The sequence below is a fragment of the Eptatretus burgeri genome, chromosome 5 (genome assembly GCF_056783735.1).
Source record: "Eptatretus burgeri isolate ZD-2024b chromosome 5, Ebu_testis_v1, whole genome shotgun sequence".
Taxonomy (NCBI): domain Eukaryota; kingdom Metazoa; phylum Chordata; class Myxini; order Myxiniformes; family Myxinidae; genus Eptatretus; species Eptatretus burgeri.
In genome coordinates, this window is record NC_140965.1 from 53,151,041 (window position 1) to 53,171,287 (window position 20,247).

Genomic DNA, 20,247 nt, shown 5'->3' on the forward strand with positions numbered 1-20,247 from the left:
CTTCCAGCCAAACCCCTGTCCCTCATCCAAAGTCTGAGTGCCCCCAAGCTCTGGCCTTGGTGTCTTGCCAGGCAAGGATGCCCTGCTCTGCCTTTCTCTCTTGAAATTTCAATTGGCACTGTTGTAGTGTGTGAAGGTTGGAAAAGTTGGCTGAAAGTAGATGTGAGAGGGGCTATGAAAGGGAGTAATGTGACAAGGAGCAAGTCAGATGTGTCATGGGTATTTTTTTCAGGGAGAGGAGTTCCACAAAAAGTTGCAGAGCCCGAAGGTCCTGTGACGCAGCATGGAGGGATGTGGTACTAGCTTCCTCAGTTGTGAGACTGTCTTGCATGGTTTCCTGTCGGGGCCTGGGAGACAGGTGGCCGGTGCAGAGAGAGAGAGAGAGTGAGCCCACCTAACTATGTAGGCTGTCCGAGTGATTGTGGTGGAAGGTCTACCTTAACTTCTACCTTAAATACCTTGCTCAAACCAAATCTCCCATTCAAGCACTGAAGGGTAGACTGGTTCCAGATCATCCATCCAATTCTTCAAGAGGGCTTTGTATGCCAGGATATATGTGAATTTGTGATGCAGAGAAAATGCTGGCTGTGTTAAAGGAGGAAGAAAAAAAAGAAGAAAGCATAAAAGGAGAATGGGGCTGAATATCTCTCTAGGACATTACCACACTGAAGTGGGTTGGCAGAATAACAGAGGTATGCACAATTACCTCTGAGTTGTCAGGCCTGGGTTTGAACAGCAGCTCAGCTATAAACTGTCATTCCAGTGTTTCGCAAGCAGGGTGATACATCAATGTGGGTGTTGTCCCTCGGATAGATGTTTAAACTGGTTGTCACAGCTGGCAGCATTAGTTGGTGGACGTTAACAATCACATGGTGTCATTGGTGAAGAGTAAGTGAGCTATCACCAGTAACCTGGCCAAGTTTAATATTCCTGCACTAACTTGGAGAGGGTACTGCATTAGTGGCATTGATGCACCGATGTAAACTCACTGCCATGTGTTGCAATGGAACGAACAAGCTCATTGAAGTTGTGTGAATGGCTGTGTATGTTCGCTATTTTTCATTTCTGAAACATTTGTGAAGCATCGTGTTCAGAATTAGATTTCATTCGATGAGTCCTTGAGATGTTTGATTGTAAAAGGCAGGTAGAGAAAAAGGAGGGACAATGGAAAAACAAGAAATACTCCTGAATCTCAAGTTATGTTGTTAGTTGACCTCAGAAGTTTCATCATCATTTGTTTTTTTTTTTACTCCCCCATTGTTTGAAACAGGTGCCGCTGAACGCTCCATTTGGGAACTATGAGCTCACTGTCCGAGGTCAGGATAGCAGTGGATCCATTTTGTTTGTGAATGCCACCAAGCTTTCCTTCAACCCCAAAGCCCTTCTTACATTCGTGCAGACGGACAAAGCTATCTACAAGCCTGGTCAAACAGTCCGATTGAGGGTCATAATTCTTTACCCAAATCTGCGACCGTATGATGGGGAAGTGCACATTGCCATCGAGGTATTTCACGATAAGTTACTCACATTAACTATACTATTTCATGTGATTCTTAATTACAATTGGAGTTGTATCGAGCTGGTACAGCGACGTTGGGACAATATGGAAAGCCAATGCTGTGCCGACATTGATTTGATCATCAGGCGAACATTGGTCTGTCATTGACAGTAAAAGCTGACAAATGTTCCACATTGGTGGAAAGCCATCAGTATTTCCAAGGCCAACTGTCTCTTTCTATCTGAAAGCCAACGTTGGTTCAACGTCACGTTGTAACTGCTAATGAAGACAAAATCAATGTTGGCCCAACATTGACTGACCACATTGTCTCAATGTACCTGTCCCACCTAGGTTATACCCATTCAGAGTGTAGAGTCATTATTTTCGACTCCTCGCATACAGTATGACAAATTATGACCATGTATTTATTTGTCGTTCTCATGTCAATACTGTGCTATGTTACTACCTGAGTGCCTGATTCATCGAGTATCTTCTCACTATGAGGAAACGCACACATCGTATGAGCGTGTACGATCCCCTGATATTAATGGCTTGCACAGGGTCCCAAGAAGAACCGCATCGCGCAATGGCTCTCAGAATCATCCGAGAGTGGGGTGGTCAGCAAAACGCTTTTGCTTGATATTGAGCCAGTGCTGGGTGAATGGAAAATTCAAGCAATAATACCGGTAGGTGATTGCTCGGTTGAAATGATGATGTCATTGTACAATGATTTGATAATATCGATGATTAATAATGAACCACCCTAAACTGTGAAAGAAAGACGATGTTTCGTCTTTCATTAAAATTGTTCACGAGTTTACTTTATTTGCTTGTTTGATTACATTGGTCTGCGTCATTTCAGAGGTCTAGGTTTTCTCAACGGTTCTTATATGTTTTTTGCATGCTGAATTTAGAAATGTATCTAATTTCACTCATTCAGGTCAAGTTTTTATGCTATCTCGATTTTAAGGAAAAAAAAAATAATCAAAATTTTTGTTTTTTTAATTAGCATTTTTAAAATTAAAAATCAGACTTACATTAACAGAAAATGTACAAACTATATATAAAATGATGTACAAGTACCGTTAATGTGAAATTCAACGTTAAAAAGACGAAGGAAAACAGCGACTGCTGGAGCGACTGAAGTTGGGTGTTGCCAGAAACAACGATTTATCTATATTTTCCTGAAATTGAAATTAAAGTAATTGAGAAGGCACTTTCTTCCACATTAAGTGTACTTGTGTGTCATTATATGTATAGTTTGTACATTTTCTGTCAAAGTAAGTCTGATTTTTAATTTTAAAAATGCTAATTAAAAAAACAAAAATTTTGATTATTTTTTTTTCCTAAAAATTGAGAGAAACTGAGAAAAAAAATTGAGAAAAACTTAAAATTGAGAAAAACTTGACCAGATTGAGCGAAATTAGACACATTTCTGAATTCAGCATGCAAAAAAACATATAAGGACCGTTGAGAAAACCGAGACATCTGAAAAAAATATTTCAAATGCAGCCCAGTGTTATTTATTTTAATTTTGATAAGCATTTTTCTGGCACTTCAAGAGTGGTTATTATGTTGAAAGCACACTTGATAAGTAGTAACCATGACAGGCAATGTGCATTTATACATACATTTGACTGTGGCATGTAATTTTCACAGAAAAAACAAAACAAGGTACTAGTTAACGGCCTTCATATCCAGATTCTGGAGTGATCCCCTGACTAGCACAGGAATTGACCTCTCATTTCCATTAACGTTGTCTTCCCTGTGAAGTGCTCAAACACAAAAATAAAAGCTTGCAACCTGATTTAAGAATTTTCATTTGTTGTTTTTTTTTTTTTTTTCAGGGCTCTGAAATTATTCCCAGTACACTATTCACAGTTGCTGAATACGGTAAGCACATATTATAATGAGAACGGCACTCGGTGGAGCGCATACCTCCACCAGGATGAACACTGAACAGTTTACGTTTTCGATCTCACTGATATGCCGGATCTGCATCCGGACCTGAAGCAAAATCAAATTGGCTTGTTCTTGTCACCTAACCAACTCATCGACCAAGTTTTGTCGTAACTCGTCCACAACTTCTTGAAATATTGTGCTATGTATCGTTTATGGTCCCATCTCTCAATGGTGAAGAATGATTTAAAAAAATTTTTATTTAATCTCGTATCCAGATCCGGATCTTCACCAAAATCAAATCAATTCGTCCTTGTCCCACACCCAAGCTGTGTAACAAGTTTTGTTCGAATCCGTCCATAACTTTTTGAGATGTCCTGCTTACAGACAAACCGACAGACAGGCAGACAGACAGTGGTGAAAACATAACCTCTGTCCACCTTTGGTGGTGGAGGGAGTAACAATGAGTTCCCTTAGAAGGAACTTCAATGCAGGAGGAGGTTTTTATGTATGCTCTTCAAGGCCTGTGCAATGGTTGTGTATCCATGCTCCAACCTGTTTAACTGCTGCGCATCAAGCAATGAAACAGCATGTACCATTTTTAGTCTTTGGTATGACTTGGCCAAGGTTTGAACCACCAACCTCCGTTTGAACCACCAACCTCCGTTTGAACCACCAACCTCCCAAACTTGGAGCAAATGTGCTAACCATTACACCGCATGCCTGCTGTTGGCTTAATGGTTAGGATGGTGGGCTTGGGATCTTAGGATCCTCAGTTCAAATCCCACTTGGCTGTTGAATTAATACCAGGTGGGGTTGACTCTGCCTGGCATCCTTCTGAGGTCGGCAAAGTGAGTGCCAGCGTGCTGGTATCCTGTGTCGGAGTGGTGACCCGTCCAGGGTTGTGCCCAATAACCAAGGAGACTGCTGAGGCAGCACCAACACTCTGCACAGAGTATGGTCCCAATGGATGGATGGATTACACTATAGAGTCTGGTTAAAGCCATATCTTTAACCTATTTGGTGATTTATTTCTGTCTAAAAAGTACCTAATCCTCATGTTTCTCTTTGCAGTGCTCCCAAAGTTTGAGGTGATCATCAACATACCAACTTTTATCGTGCAAAATGAACAAAGGGGTTTGGCCGGGACAGCAGTTGCAAAGTAAGTTGGAGTTTTCAGTAAATCATACTTTCATAATTATCTCAAGGGTGTTGATCTAAGTTTTAGCATGTTGAAGTTGCCTTGGGTTCGAACTCCGTGTTCCTGGTTATATTATATTCAGTATATCCACACGAGAGGGTTCCCTGGCTGACAGTATAGCAGCAAATTTAAGATGAAAAATATGTTCAGCATATGGAACGAAGTGAATGCGGAGGATGTATAAGTATACACAGGGGAAACACAGTTACCCAACTTACCCTGTGGAGAAACTGGGGAAGGAAGCAGAGGTGCTGGGTGAAGGGGGATAAAATTCCTCAATTATGAGTACTGCATGTTATCACCAGAGAAATATGTGCCACCAAGATACAGTCTGGTATCCCACCTTGCTCTCCAAACTTTCTGCCTGTGACATCAAAGACTTACTGACTTCCTCTGCTGTCGTCGGCAACATGTGGCACTCAACAGAACCCTTTCATCTCCTCCCCCTGTTAAGACTGTCGTGCCCTAAGGCAGTTATGGCCCTGTCCTATTCCCAAGGCAAGTCTGGGCCCAGTTCTATTTTTCATTAACTATCTCTCTGACTCTCTGGAAAATCCTCTTTCAAAACTTGCTGATGACTCCACCCTCTGCCTTGAGAACCCTCATCCTTCAGATAGGCAGGCAGAAGCCTCTTCACTTTCTTTAGACCTTGACAAAATCACAAGCTGATCAACCATTTGGAATATGTCTTTCAATCTTGACAAATCTCACACTTTCACTCTCTTCGCTCTCTCTCTCCAAAATGACCATATGGCAAACCCTCCCAATTTAATTCCTTAACAATCCTCTTGATGAAGTTCAGTCACTCAAACTCCTGGATCTCACTATCAGCCATGATCTTTCTTGGGCAAACCACATTTCAAAGTTTGCCGACTGGGCACCTTGCATCGTACAAAGTCCGTCCTTGGTACACCTGAAATATCCACCTTCGAGGCCATCACCCACAACTTGATGGAGTACTGCTCTCCCCACTGGACTGGCGCCCCTGCCTCACACCTTTCTCAGCTTGACTCTGTGGAAACCAAGGCCTTCAAGATTTTGAAATCACCCGCGATGAAGCTGAGTCAATGGGCCTATCACTTTCCCATCACTGACAGGTTGGTGGTGTCTCTGTGTTCTACCACCTCCTTTCTGGGTCTTGCACCCTCTGCTCTTTCCATGCATTGCCCCCCTCTCCTTCCCCAGGTTTCTGCCTGGTGCACACAGTCCACCATCAAACCCTCCAAGTTAAACTCCCAAAATCCAGAATCATTGCTCACCTCCACTCATCTTGTTCCTTCTTTTCAACTTTCATATTCTCGTCAAACTCATTCTTCCATCCAAGTCTTCAAGACTGCTGTTCACCTCCATCTTAGATTATTCTCCATCCAAAACCATTATCTTTTCATTCCCTGTTAACCATCTACCTCCTTTCAAAATTGAAGTTTTTTCCTTCCTGAGAGTTTGCTTTTGTATCCATCTTGTCCACCCCATGTGTCCTCCTCCACACCACTTTCCTTACCACCTCCCTTATATGTCCAAGTCTCTCTCTATTTTGTCCTTCAATTCCACTGCTGGTCCCCCCCCCCCTCTTTCTCTCTCTCTTTCTCTCTTTCTCTCTTTCTCTCTGTACAAGAGTGAGGCTCATGGAAGATAAAGTTATAACTGACAGTGGGACAAACATGAAGGGAATGAATGAACAGGAAGAGGATGGAAGGGGGCAAGGGAAACACTGAAACTAGGAAAGGTTAATGGGGGATAATAAACGTCCTGGGTTATAATTATAGATGACAAGAGATGTCGGTGCACCACTTGCTTGAAAGCGCCGAGGGAAGATTGAGACTGAATAGTCTCTGGAAGGTCAGGTCAGGTCAGGTATGGGAGCATGTGCCAGAACAGCACGTCGCTGCGTCCACTTTCCGCCGGTACTCCAGGGGCCTCCGTCTGGCCATCCCCCAGGCAGATGCCAGGCCCATCCCCATCTCCTTGAGATGATGGTCAACCTGTTGCAACCATGAGGCACGTGGTCGACCCACTGGCCTCCTCCACTCATGAGACTCCCTCGCTGAGAGAATCTGGTGAGCAGGATCAGAGTCAGGAAAACGAGCCACATGTCCATACAGCCGCAACTGATGCTCACGGACTATGCAGGTAACAAATCTCATCCGAGTCTCTCTCAGCAACCGCTCGTTGGATACAAAATCCGACCAGCGATAGCCAAGGATTCTCCGAAGACACCTGGTACCAAAGGAATTAAGTTTCCGTCTCAGATCCTTGGTCAGAGTCCAAGTCTCGCACCCATAGAGCAAGACTGGAAGTACCAAGGACCTGAAGACTCGGACTTTCGTCCTCCCGCACAGGTACCGGCAGCGCCACACCCCATGATCCAGTGAATCCATGACTCCCCAGGCCCGACCCAGACGTCTATTGACCTCTGACTCGCAGCCAGCAGAGACATGAATATCACTGCCAAGGTAAGTGAATCTCTCCACGACCTCAACATCCTCACCACAAACAGACACAGACAGGACAGCAGCATCCAAGATGTCACCGAAAGCCTGGATCTTAGTTTTGACCCAAGAAACCCGTAATCCCAACAGCTCCGACTCCTCATTCAGCACCTCGAGGGACCCCAAGAGGATGTCTAAAGTCTCCGCAAAGATGACTGCATCATCTGCAAAGTCAAGGTCCGAGATCTTGACATTCCCAAATGACGCACCGCAACTTGATCTCTCCGACATCCTCCCTAGAATCCAGTCCATACAAGTGCTGAAAAGTGTGGGGGCAAGTACACATCCCTGAAGAACTCCAGTAACAACTGGAAATAAGTCAGAGGTGTTACCACCACACTTCACAGCACTCTCAGTACCAGAGTAGAGTTCAGACATCAGATCGATCAGTTTTGGTGGCACCCCACGAAGACCAAGAATCCTCCAGAGGACATCCCGATTCACTGAATCGAACGCTTTACAGAGATCAACATAGGCTGCAAGCAGCCCCTGCCGAAACTCTCGTCTGCGTTCGGTGAGGACACGAAGTGCAAGGATACCGTCAATCATTGACCTCTTTGGTGTAAAGCCTGACTGCTCTGGACGCTGGTGCTCAAGCAGATGGTGGCGAACCCTATCGAGAATTATCCGAGCAAAGACCTTGCCCGGCACTGAGAGCAGCGTCACCCCTCGGTAGTTGTTGCAGTCTTGGCGATCACCCTTCCCTTTCCAGAGAGGGACAACAAGGCCCCTCTTCCAGTCAGTTGGGATGATGCCTGTGTTCCAGGCAGAGCACAAAACTGCATGCAACGACATGAGTGCAGCATTTCCACCAGCCTTGAGAAGTTCGGCATGGATGCCACAGATCCCTGGAGCTTTGCCCCGTTTCAACTGGTTCACCGCAGCCCGTGTTTCCACAAGCATAGGTGGACCACAGTTGATTCGAGGGTCAGCAACAGGGATTGTAACACCCTTGACGTCCAACTCGACAGTTGGGGGATCAGCCTGGTACAACCGCTCAAAGTAACCGGCCCAGCGGGCCTTCACTTCAGACTCCTCTGTCAAGAGCCTACCACTATCTGCTCGAACTGTAGTGCTCCGAGCGATGGGCTTGGATGAACGTAATGCGCGAATTCCCCTGTAAGCGGGACGAGAATCACCTGTCCACAGGTGATGCTCTACCCCCTCACAGATTCCTCGCACATAGGCCTCCTTGTCCACCCTCAGTGCACGTACAGTTTTACGCCTCAGCTCCCTGAACAGCTCAGCTCTGCCATTCAGCCTGGCCCTGCGACTCTGGTCAATGGTATCCAGTGTCCCTAGAGAGACAAAATTCTTCTTTGCCCTGCGGTGAGCTCCAAGGCATCCACCGGCAACATCAAGGACGGTGGTCTTGAAGGCGCTCCAAAACTCTTCAGGACCCCCCAAAGCACCCAGACCCCCCAAGTGTCCACTCAGCCTGTTCGCAAACTCCTCAGCTACTCTCTCATCCCTGAGCTTGGCAACATCCAGCCTCGGCTGGGATGGTACCATTCTCCAGGATTTAAGGTGCAGCTTTAGAGTTGCTACAACAAGCCTGTGGTCAGTATTGAGGAACTGAGCACTCCGGTAGACCCTGCAGTTCTGGATCATCCTCCAACGACCGTCAATGAGGACATGGTCAATCTCCTTTGCCACACCGCCAGCGTTGGAATACCAAGTCCAGCGATGAGCTTGTGGGCGCTGAAACCATGAACCAGCCACCCTAAGTCCATGACTTCTTGCAAAGTCAAGGAACTTAGTGCTATTCAGGTTCATAGTTCCTGACCCATGGGGACCAACACACACCTCATAACCGTCCCTATCAGTTCCAGTCGATGCATTGAAATCCCCCAAGACTAGAAGTGTATCTCGTCTGGGGCACTGATCAACCACAGACTCGAGTGTGGCGTAGAATGCATCCTTCACGGTGAGATCACTCGCCTCAGTCGGAGCATAAACAGAGACCAGGGAAATGACACCTAAGGAGTGACGAATCCTTAATCTCATAATACGCTCGTTGACTGGTGTTACCTCAATTATCATTGGGGTCAGCTTATTGGACACAGCTATAGCAACTCCTTGGGTATGGTAACCATCAGAGCGACCAGACCAATAGTAGGTGTAGCCACCCACCATTATCTCGCCGCAATCCGGTCTCCGAACCTCAGAGAGAGTTGCAATCCCGATGTCCAAACGCTTGAGCTCAGATGATAACAGAGACAGGTGATCATCCTCTCTTAGGGATAGGACATTCCAGGCACCCACCCGAAGGGACCGCCTCAGGTTAACCCAAGGAGACCGCCGTCTGGTGGACGACACCTCAGCACCACTCCGACACACTCTCCCGCAATCTGACCCAGGGATGTTACCCCGTGGTTTCCCTCCTATCAAAGATTGGGGGTCCCGAAGGCTTTGCCCCAATCCCGTCATCCGGTGAGCTGCCCTGCGAAGGGAAGCTGCACAGGAGGTACTCCCACGGAGTGCATTTTCAGATTTTTTTGCGTTTTTGCGTTTTGCGGAATGAAGGGTTTTACGGTGGCCGGAGTGCAAATCCTGCCACCAACCTCCTAATAAGAAGTGACCCAACTGCAGGAGGACGTCCGCAGACACAGTTGGGCACTAGATATGGATGGCCGTTGGCTCACAAGGAGCTCCTCCGCCCGCTCTGGAAGGTGGTTCCCATAAACCGGAGAAGCGAGGAATAGAATAGTTGAGGTGTGCGGTCAGCCTGGATTTTGGAAGTTTAATCAGGAGGGGGTTACTGGAAGAACATGAGCATCCTGAAGTTGCTGAAGAGGGTCGGAGGACTGAGAGAGCTGAGGGAACAATATTGGAGAACAGATGTTAGAAAACAGAGAGAACACAGACCTGCCGATGGTGTGAGAGCAACAGACCTTGTGCTTTGGCCTCATCACGGGAGACTTTAAAAGCTTTAGAATGTTGGGAAACGACATAGGATTTCAAACAAATGAATGTGACGTTATAATTTGCATGATATGATTATAACATCCAAGTGGAAATCCGTGGTAAAAAAAAATACCACAACAGAAAAAGGAAAGAAAAAAAGGATGGGATGGGAGGTTACATTCAAAAATGGGAGGTTGTTTCAGGAATGTCTTGAGTTGTAATTGTATGCACCTTATGCTTAATATAAAGAAAAGAAAAGAGTAAAATGAGTGTAATAACATTGATTTATTCAAAATATTTTATTGGGTAAATCTCAGTTCTAAATATTGCACTGTCTGCACTTTATATGTGTAAAGATGCAATCTCTCGTGAACCAACTTTGTTTTGTGTATTATCATTTTCCCATCGTTTTGGATTCATTTGAAGCACACAACATAGAAACCGCATTGGAAACAGCAACAGTATGGCTATTTACTTGTTAAATAAGCACATAAAGTTACTTTGTCTCTGAATGATTCAAATTGTCCTGATCACAAATGGCTTAGTCTGCACAGACAGGAGAGATTGGGTTAGGGACAATTAGCGTCCATAAAGATAACACCCCATTTGCCCATCCTCCTCGCTCCCTCCCCCCTCCCAGAATGTCCACCCCCTTCCCAGAATATATAGCGAAGTGTGATGAGGCCTCACTCTCCCCCCCTTTTTTCCTTGCTTTGCCCTCAACAGAGGCCTGAGCATGATGCCTATACCGTTACAAAAAGGCCTGGGAGGCCGATTGGCTCCAACCTTTCGATGTTTGATGGTCGTTTAACAGTCCCATTGGTCATTTTACACTAAAAGAAAAACTTATAGGGAGGGCATGGCATTTGTGAAGATGACCATTCCAAAGAAGTTTTTGGCTTTGCTTAAGACCAACATGGAGGCTGAATGGTGTCCTTAATGGGCGGAAGGAATGCGACATACAGACGGATGGACGATCCAACGGATTATTATATAGATAGATGTTTCGGGTAGTGTCAAATTCCAAAATCATCATATTGTGCTTCTTAACAGAAAAGATATCACAGCATATTTCTTAAGAGAAAAAAAACAATTGGGGAGCAATTGGGGCAGTGGTCTGTTGCCTTTTCACCCGCCCAGGTTCAATTGTTTGTCTGATTGAAAATTTTTTTGCAATTTTTCCTTAGGTTTGGATCGATTTGAAGCAACTTTTACTGAAAATCTTTTTTTTTTCTCCAAGGAGTATTTCTATGTTTCAGGATGGGACAGACAGATGTCAGTTGCCCTATATATATATATATATATATATATATATATATATATATATATATATATATATATATATATATATATATATATATATATATATATATATATATATATATATATATATATATACACATATATGGTGTGTTCAAAAAGTATCCAACCTTTGTTCATAAAAAATACTCGTATCCAGATTCAACAAACTTACACTAATCTCCTTCAAAGTAGTCCCTTTGGGCTGCCACACACTTCTCCCAACGGTTCTGCCACTGTCGGAAGCAGCGCTGGAACGCCTCTTTTGGGATGGCGCGCAGCTGGTCCGTTGCATTCCGCATGATGTCTTCTCTGGACTGAAATCTGGTCCTTTTCAGGGGCATTTTCAACTTGGGGAAAAGCCAGAAGTCAGAAGAAAAAGCCAGAAACCAGAAGAAAAGCCAGAAGAAGACGGAGCCATGTCAGGAGAGTCGGGAGCCTGACGAAGCACAGGTGTGTTGTGTTTGGCCAGCAAACTCTGTATCAAATGTGAAGAATGGGTGGGTGCGTTATCGTGATGAAGCTGCCAATTGACCGCTGCCCACAGGTCCGGCCGTTTGCATCGCAGAGCGTCACGAAGGCGACGCAGTACCTCTTGGTAGTATCCTGCATCAGCAGGGTCCTCACTTGGTCAATGACGATCTCATTTCGGGATGTTGAGGACTTACCAGTACGTGCTTCACTTTCCACTGATGTGCGACCATCTTTGAAGCGGTTGTACCACTCTTTTATCTGTGTGGTGCCCATTGCTTCGTTCCCGAAGGCCTGTTGAATCTTGCGGATCGTTTCCTCTTGGAAATCACCAAGCTTTACACAAAATTTGATGCAAAAGCGTTGTTCAAGTTTTTTTCCGTCATTTTGTCAAAAACGAAAATCCGACGGTGCTCACTTAGGCCTAAGTCACATTTGCCATGGCGGCCGTGGGGTCTCCAAAATCTACGGCCACTAGCAATTATACGGCGGCCGCAGTATTTCCACGGTCACACAATGTGGCAGTCACATATGTTTTTATTTTTCGGGGAGTCGCACGGCGTATTTAGAAATTGGGGAGACCGAAAACGTGGGGTTGCCGTACGGTCTTTGTTTTGATGTCGCACGGTGACCTTAAGGGGGTCCTGCGGCGGCGATAGAATTTTCAAGGCAGATGGAAGGTGGCCTCAAGGTGCCCGCAAGGGGGCCGCAGGGGGACCGTAGGGGGGCCCTAAGGCGAACGTGCGGCCAGACGGATCGTAACAAGTGGGTTCCTTCTTTTTTTCTTTTTTTTTTACCACTTTTTTTTTTTCGGCTTGTCAAATTGCTATGGCGAACGTAGAAATTAAAAAAGTTATAACTCTGCGTTATAATTCCACGGCGATCCCTACGGCCTGTAAAAGATAGCCAAACGGCGTAGGGCCACCCTGAGGCCACCGCAGAAACTCTGCGGCTGGTGCACGTTTCTCTCAATTCAGAGGGCGTACGGCCGCCGTATCCTCGTCATAGAGCAAATGTGACTTCAGCCTTAGACTTCCTCACTCATCAGTGGTCTGTTGGCGACTGACAGCTTCTGCAGGCGGGAAAATATTCACGCATATGAATAAGGATCGCCAACATTCGTGCACCAAACCACACCTCCCTTGCTTCATTTGTTTACGCACGAAAAATTAAGGTTGGATACTTTTTGAACACACCTTGTGTGTGTGTATATATTGTTGCGGATTCTCGCCCGCCGGCGTGCGGACGGCCACGTAACTCGAATCGCGGCACATCGCCCACCGGACGGACAATCCCGTCGTGACCCTCTCGGACTAACGCCGGGAACTAGTCACGGGTGGGCCTTTCGGCCTCACCACGATCGTGCCAATCGGCCCCCCGCGTGGGATAGGGTTGCTCGCCAAATTCGACCTACCTAAGTACCCACACGGAGGGTAGACCGGGAGTAGGGTAAGAATACTGATTCTGGCTCACTTTTCCCCATGTAAATGAATGGGGGATTTTCAGCGATTCCCTTTTTTTTTCCCTAAAAATAAACCCCCTTTTTATCCCAAGGTATATTTATTTGTCTCCCCTTTTAACTTGGAGGTTGAACCTCATTGAATTGAACACCTGGGGGTTGAACAGCTCACTCATTGAACCTATAAAGATTTGTTCATTCTCAAATTCCTTCAATAGTTTAATTTTCTTTGCACAATAATCCCCATCTAAAATATTGACAAACAAAACATTTGAATCTTTATATTTTTGAAGATACCCCTTTTGTGCCATTACGAAATGATAAACTTCTCTTAATGCTCTCATCTGGCCACCTCCTGAGCCACATATCATTTTGAGATTATAGTAAATTGTTTTTTCATTGTTCAATTGATAACCATCAAAGTTTTCAGTCCATTCAAGGATATTCATTTTTTTCTTTACATCCTCTAACTTACTAGTTTTTAAATTGATTCGCTTATTTGTTTTATTTACCTTTGTTTTAGTTATTTTTTCAATAAGACTTATTTGATATTTTTCACATTCATTATGTTTTCCATTTTCTACCAAGACTGAGATTTTCTCCACTCTTTAGTTTGATTAATACTTGGTTTAACCATTTATATATTGTGAAAAAACGCGGCGGTAGCCCTTAAAAAACCCTAACCCATCTTCCCATCGTTAAAACACAATCTATTCTATTTACTCTATCATACAATATCCATATGGAACACAATCTATTCCATTATCTAAAATAAATCTCTTATCATCAAAGGCTCCTAATGCCTTTTTATTTACTTCTTCACTATATATGTTATGTTTATAACTTCTTATTGTATTCATTTTCCAATATTCTTCTTTCTTATTCATCAAACAATTATAATAATTTCTAAAAGTTATTGATTTCTTTATTACATATTTCTTTATTCCCTTTAACCTCTTATCAATCTGTTCACCATACTTATAAGCATATGCCTTTGCTCTCAATCCAATAAACTCACTCATTACTTTTCCACCCAACTCATCCTTAAACTTACCAATAACCTTTTCATTCTTTTTGGAAAATAACTCACTCTTCTTGCTGAAATTACTTGTATCATATACTCCAATATTTTTCTTCATATCTTCATAAACATCATCAGTTTTTATATCTAGGATAAAACTATCAGTGTCCATATACAACAATGAAACATTTTCACCATACTCTTTCTTTAAGTCATTATACTTATCCACAATATCCTGAATAAAAGATGACCATTGTTGTGAACCGAGTTGTGTGAATTTTTTATATAGTCTCTCTTTTAAGGTACGATTAAAACGTTCAACAACAACTGCCTTCCCTTCATTAAAGGTACTGGAAATGTAATACTGTTATTTTTTAGAAAATTCATAAATGTCTTGTTATAAAACTCTCTACCCTCATCAGTCCACAATTTTTTAGGTTTTCTCTTACTTTTATTAAATATCTGTTGAAAAGCTAACATAAGAGTATTACCTGTTTTGTTTTTTAAAGGGACAACCCACGCATATCTACTCCTCAAATCAATAACGGTTAAAGCATACTTGTACACCTTATCGTTATTGAGTTCAATCAAATCAGCAGACCAGATATAATCAACTTCCTTGGAATAAACTTTCCTTCTCTGAAACTTTGTGAATATTGGTTTACGTAATTCATCAGCTAATTGCTCTTCAGTCTTAATGGCATCATTAGAGCCTATAAGTTTTTTGAATTTCCAAGTCCAAGTTTCAATTTAGCACTAATCATCTTCTTCACGATGAACCTATCAACTTTTTCTCTCAAGGTTGGATTTTGTATCAGAGACAAATTATACAACATTTCTCTATCGGCTTCATGCTTTTCTTCCAACGTTGTGGTATTCCCATAATCAATATCGTGTCTCATGCACACTTCATCAACTCTATTGATTGGTTTACTCCAGGATTTAGGATTGTCTGCCTCATCTAATCTTTTATCCAAGTTTGTGCCTGGACCACAGAAAGAATACCCTGGAAGATGTAATTCCCCTGGTATTCCAGTAGTTGTAAATTTACTTCCTGATAAAAACTTTTGTATATCTCCTCCGAGTTTGTGTTTGGAGATAAATTGATTTTTTTTGAACCACACACCGAACATATACCTTTTTGTATAACCCTGTTATTTTTACTTTTAATATATGAAATATTTTTAGTATTAGTTTTCTTTTTACATTTGAGACAATAACTCATTTATTTATGAGAAAAATTCCTGCAGAGTGCAAAAACCTTTTTAGTTTCCAACATGCACATTTGAATCTTAATTTTTAAAACATAAAGAATCCTTAGAAATGCCTTCACTCTCTCCTCCATTTATTTAAGAAAAAAATGAAAAACTTGAATTAAAATCCATATCTTGTCGATGCTAATAGTCTTGTCGAAAGTATTGCAAATAGACTTGTCAATTCTTTGTTTTCCTCCTCGGTGGGTTGAGTTATTTTCTGTAATACCACCAATCTTTTTTTAATCTCACTGGTTTCCATATTTTGATATTTATTTTGTCTCGCTCTTTCCTCACTCTCCTTCTCCCTCTCCTTCTCTCTCTCCTCCTTCTCTTTCTTCTCCCTCTCTCTCTTCTCTCTTTCCTCCCTCTCTCTATTCTCTCTTTCCTCCTTCTCTCTCTTCTCCTTTTCCTCCTTCCCTTTCTTCTCCCTCTCCTCCTTCTCCTTTTCCTCCTCTTCCCTCTCTTCTTCAACTCCTTCCTCATCCCTTACTATCCTTGAATCGTTTACACCCCATAGAATATTATACATATATTCATCAGGATTTCTTGTTATTCCTGTATCCAAAATAATTTTTTTACAACAGGAAACCAATAAAATTTCTTTTGAATTTCTAAAAGAGCCTTACCTTTTCTTAACCTTATAATTTTTTCATTATTTAACATTCTAATTAAATCTAAAGTTGTCGGTTTATCAACATCAGCATAATGCCAATCTTTTATTGAAAATACCTCATTCTTATGTTGTAGAACATATTTATTAAAATAACGAATACCCTTTTCTTGAAGGTATGCTTGGACACAGAAATGATAATTTTCTTGAAGCCTTCTTGCTGTCATTTATGTATTAGAAATATATGTTAGAATAATATTATGGCACGAAACACCTCCCCATCTTCCCATAGTTAAATCATTTTGTATTTCCTTACTTATTATATATAATCCTGTTTTTTCTGTTTTCATGAGATAAACAAGGGCAAAACCATTATTATATTTACCCTTATTAAATTCTTTTATTTGTTGTTTACTAATCGTGGCTCCACAAAACTCATTCTCGATACCAAGTGCATAATATTCTTCCTTACGAGACTGATTTAATTGTTCCAGGTCTTCGAGGTTAATTTTAAATGACCAATTATACCCTAAATCATTCATATCATACCCCCATTGTTCTATTCTCATACAAACGATACGCCCTTCTTTATAAAAATTTATTTTAATTCGAACTGTGAATTCTGTATGACCTGGAGATAATATCAACACTTCTGTATCTTTGGAATACACAGCCGTTTTATTTAAGTATATATATTGTGATAAATCGCTTAATCTCACCAAGTCATTCGCGTCAGTCGGGCTTGGATAATTTTTTAATTTATAAGCATTTTTCATGTTAATATTTTTGTTTATATTATATTTATGTCGTTCAGCCTGTGCCTTTGTATAATAATTTGATAAATCAATATCCAGTTCTTGAGATACACCAAAGATAGAACCATCTTTACCAACATAAGTCATTTATATTAGATTAAAAATAATATCATAAAATTTTTTATTTTTGTTGAGTTGAAATAACACATATAGACATAATTGACCACAACACTTGGAATTTAATTCTTGGACTTGAAATGTTTGATAAACACCATTCTGTAAGAATTTTATGACTTCAACAGGTGGTGTAAGACCAAAACTATCAAAATAATATTTGGCTTGACTATTAAAAATACAAACCCAATGAGAACCGTTCCCATTATTATCTTCTAAGTTCATAATAATATTCTTTGTATGTTTCGGCACATTTGTTAATTCATCTCTCATACAAATAACCACATTATGAATTTTTAATTTCTTACAATATTTGACAAGTTGTAAATTTGATGTTGTATTCTTTCCAAATTTTTCCAACCACTCATCAATGCTCATTTATTTATTAGAAAGATATAATCCATTACCTCTTTTCGTTAATTTTACACCTGCTTGTGCAATAGAAGAAAGCATATCTCCAACTAACAATCTTGCTTTATCAGGCAGACCTTCAAGTTTTTCAGCAAAATCTACAATTACACCACTTCCACTAATTTGTTTCTCCAACTCTTTGTTATGTCTTTCCAATTCTTTTTGAGCCTGTAGTTGAGCCTTCCTTTCGTTGGCAGTTTTCACCGCTGTTGAAATACCACCCGTCAATGCTCCAACCGCACTTAAACCAGCAAATAAAGGAATTAGAAATGGGAGAAATCCTCCACTCGTCTCTCTTATTGAATATTTTTTCAGCATTGGTTTTGTCATTTTAATTTTAAGTGAGCCAGTGTCATTCAAGATTTTAACCTGTTCTCTTGTGAGCAAAACATCAATTCTTACTGCTCCTTTTCTCTGAATTGTATTAACGTTAATCGTACAAGGCTTTTGATTTTGAACACAAGATGATAGTTTATGAAGATTGATTTGATTAACATATACCCCAGTTGGTACTTTGCCACTCATTTATTTAACAAAAAATTATGTGAGACGAATCATCACACCATTATCTGTATTAATCTGCAATTCTGTTTCTTCCAAAAGCAAACAATATGTATCAACTTCTTCACTCTCTCCTCTTTCAATGTATAGGGAAGTATCCACTCGATTAGACTTTATAGTTTCCTTTTGAGCGCTCAGGTCAAACGCATAGATTGTATACAAACTTTTAAATGCTGTCATATCCAAAATAGGTTCTTTATTTCCATTACTTTCACACACCTTTTGGTAAGACTTGTATGCTTCAGCAAAATCATTTTTTTCCCAATTAATTTCCAATCTATCTCGTGGATAAAATGTTCCATCTAGAGAAACGCGAAGTTGTTTCACCTTAGCATTATCACTCAATGCATTATTCTTATCAGTCGCAGTATCACCTCTGGCTTTTTAAAAATCATCCACAGATATCGTGGCTTTCCTTCCAGAACACCCAAATTCCACGTGTAAGTAGTTTGATTGAGTTTAACGTGTTGACATCTTCTTTTGAGGTATGATACACTGAGTGGTTTCTTTGAGTAAAGTCTTCGATTCAACATCTCTTCTGTTTTAAGATTAGGAGTATATTCACTGATATACCAACTCATCTCCTCAATTACAAATTTATTCTGTTCACCAAAAGCACTACCAACACCAAAAAGCAATCTATTTTCATTATCATTCCTTTGTAGTTGAAATCTAATTTTAAGACCATACAGAACTTTATCATAATCACAAAATCCAAATATACCTTTAAGAGGAACTGCCACAGTAAAACTATTTTCTGCTTTTGTATCATCATTATACATTCCTTTCCTTTGAATATATCCAGGGTCTGTGTTTGTTCCCGTTGACATATCAGGAATAAAACCTTCGACAGACCCCTTTCCCATTCTATCACTGAATGTATAGAGTGTAAATTTCATCATTTCAGATACAGCAGAGACATAATCAACCGCTTCAACTTCTTGTGTTCCAATATACAATCGCACACTATCAAACATTTTCCAGAAGAAATCATTTACAAGTGTAGCGTTTGTGTTATTCCCAGCCTTAGTGAATTTAAATTTACACAACAAGAAACTTTCGGAGAGATTCAAATAGGTTTGTTGATTATTTATTTCAAAACTTTTTGTACCATTTGTATTCCAGTCTGTTCCAGTTATTGCATTTACCTTGAAGTAATCTTCTTTTTTAGTGGAGTTTGAGATAATAATAGTATCATCCAAATCATAGATACTATCAATTGCTTCCATACTTGTATTTATTTAGGAAAAAGATGTTAAAACTTTTGAAACCCTGATCCAAGTATTTGAATTATTTTCTGTCGTTCTTGGGGGGACAACTGAGTTTTACCTTTCTTAATTTCTTTTATTGCTTGTAATTTATGAGATTCCTTCTGAGCATCTTTTATACTCTTTACAGCACCTGCTACATTTCCCACAGCAGAAGCAGTTGAACCAATTAAGTCTTTATGTTTAAGAATAGTTGAACCAATACCCATGAGAGTATCAATTATCCCATCTCCTCTAAATTGATGTCCGACACCCCTTTGTCTCTTAGGTTTATAGTATCCTCTACCAAGATACATACCTTCACCCTTGTAGTACGGGGAAAGGAAAATCCCATCCCCTGTAATTATTTTATATTTTCCCAACTCGTGTTTCCTCACAATAACCATCGTATTTATTTATTGGAAAACTTCACGTAGGTGAATTCTGATGGATATAACTTCTCCATTAAAAGAAATCACACGATTATCTTGGTCGGTTATCCTAAAATTTACTCTGTGTATGGTTTTTCCTGACACAGGTAGATAAACCAAATTTTTAGGTTCCATATTGAATTTATAACCAATTGGGGTTGAGTATGCGCTGAATGAAAATATTGTATTTGTTTTTTTCCATCATTATAAGCACCATCAATCAAATCACAGTGAATTAACACCGAATTTATTCCTGAGGATATTTGAATGACATTATCACTGTAAAACGTCCCATTAGTTTCAATCTTTTTTGAGGAGAAACCCAATAACTCTCTAAATGAATTATCAATTGTGAAATCAACCTTGTAGTTATTTTTAACTTTAATCGTTGATTTTGAAGTATGTTTTTGGATGTTTATAACAATATTTTTTGGTTCATCACCCTGTTCTTTCATAAGACGAGCAATTTCGGAAGATATTTGAGAAATCTCATATGCTCCGGGTGAGACTGTTATCGTTTTGTATCCACTTCCGGGATTATAACTAAACTTGTCATTT

General features: G+C 40.9%; 1 protein-coding gene across 1 annotated transcript in view; it reads left to right on the forward strand.

Moving 5' to 3' along the window:
• Positions 1-20,247, forward strand: part of LOC147026441 (CD109 antigen-like) — a 139,103-nt gene that overhangs the window by 18,110 nt on the left and 100,746 nt on the right. The window contains exons 5-8 of the mRNA XM_085881861.1: positions 1,271-1,504; positions 2,059-2,184; positions 3,346-3,391; positions 4,472-4,559. Coding sequence (XP_085737987.1) covers positions 1,271-1,504; positions 2,059-2,184; positions 3,346-3,391; positions 4,472-4,559 — 494 coding nt within the window. The remainder of the gene's footprint in view (positions 1-1,270; positions 1,505-2,058; positions 2,185-3,345; positions 3,392-4,471; positions 4,560-20,247) is intronic.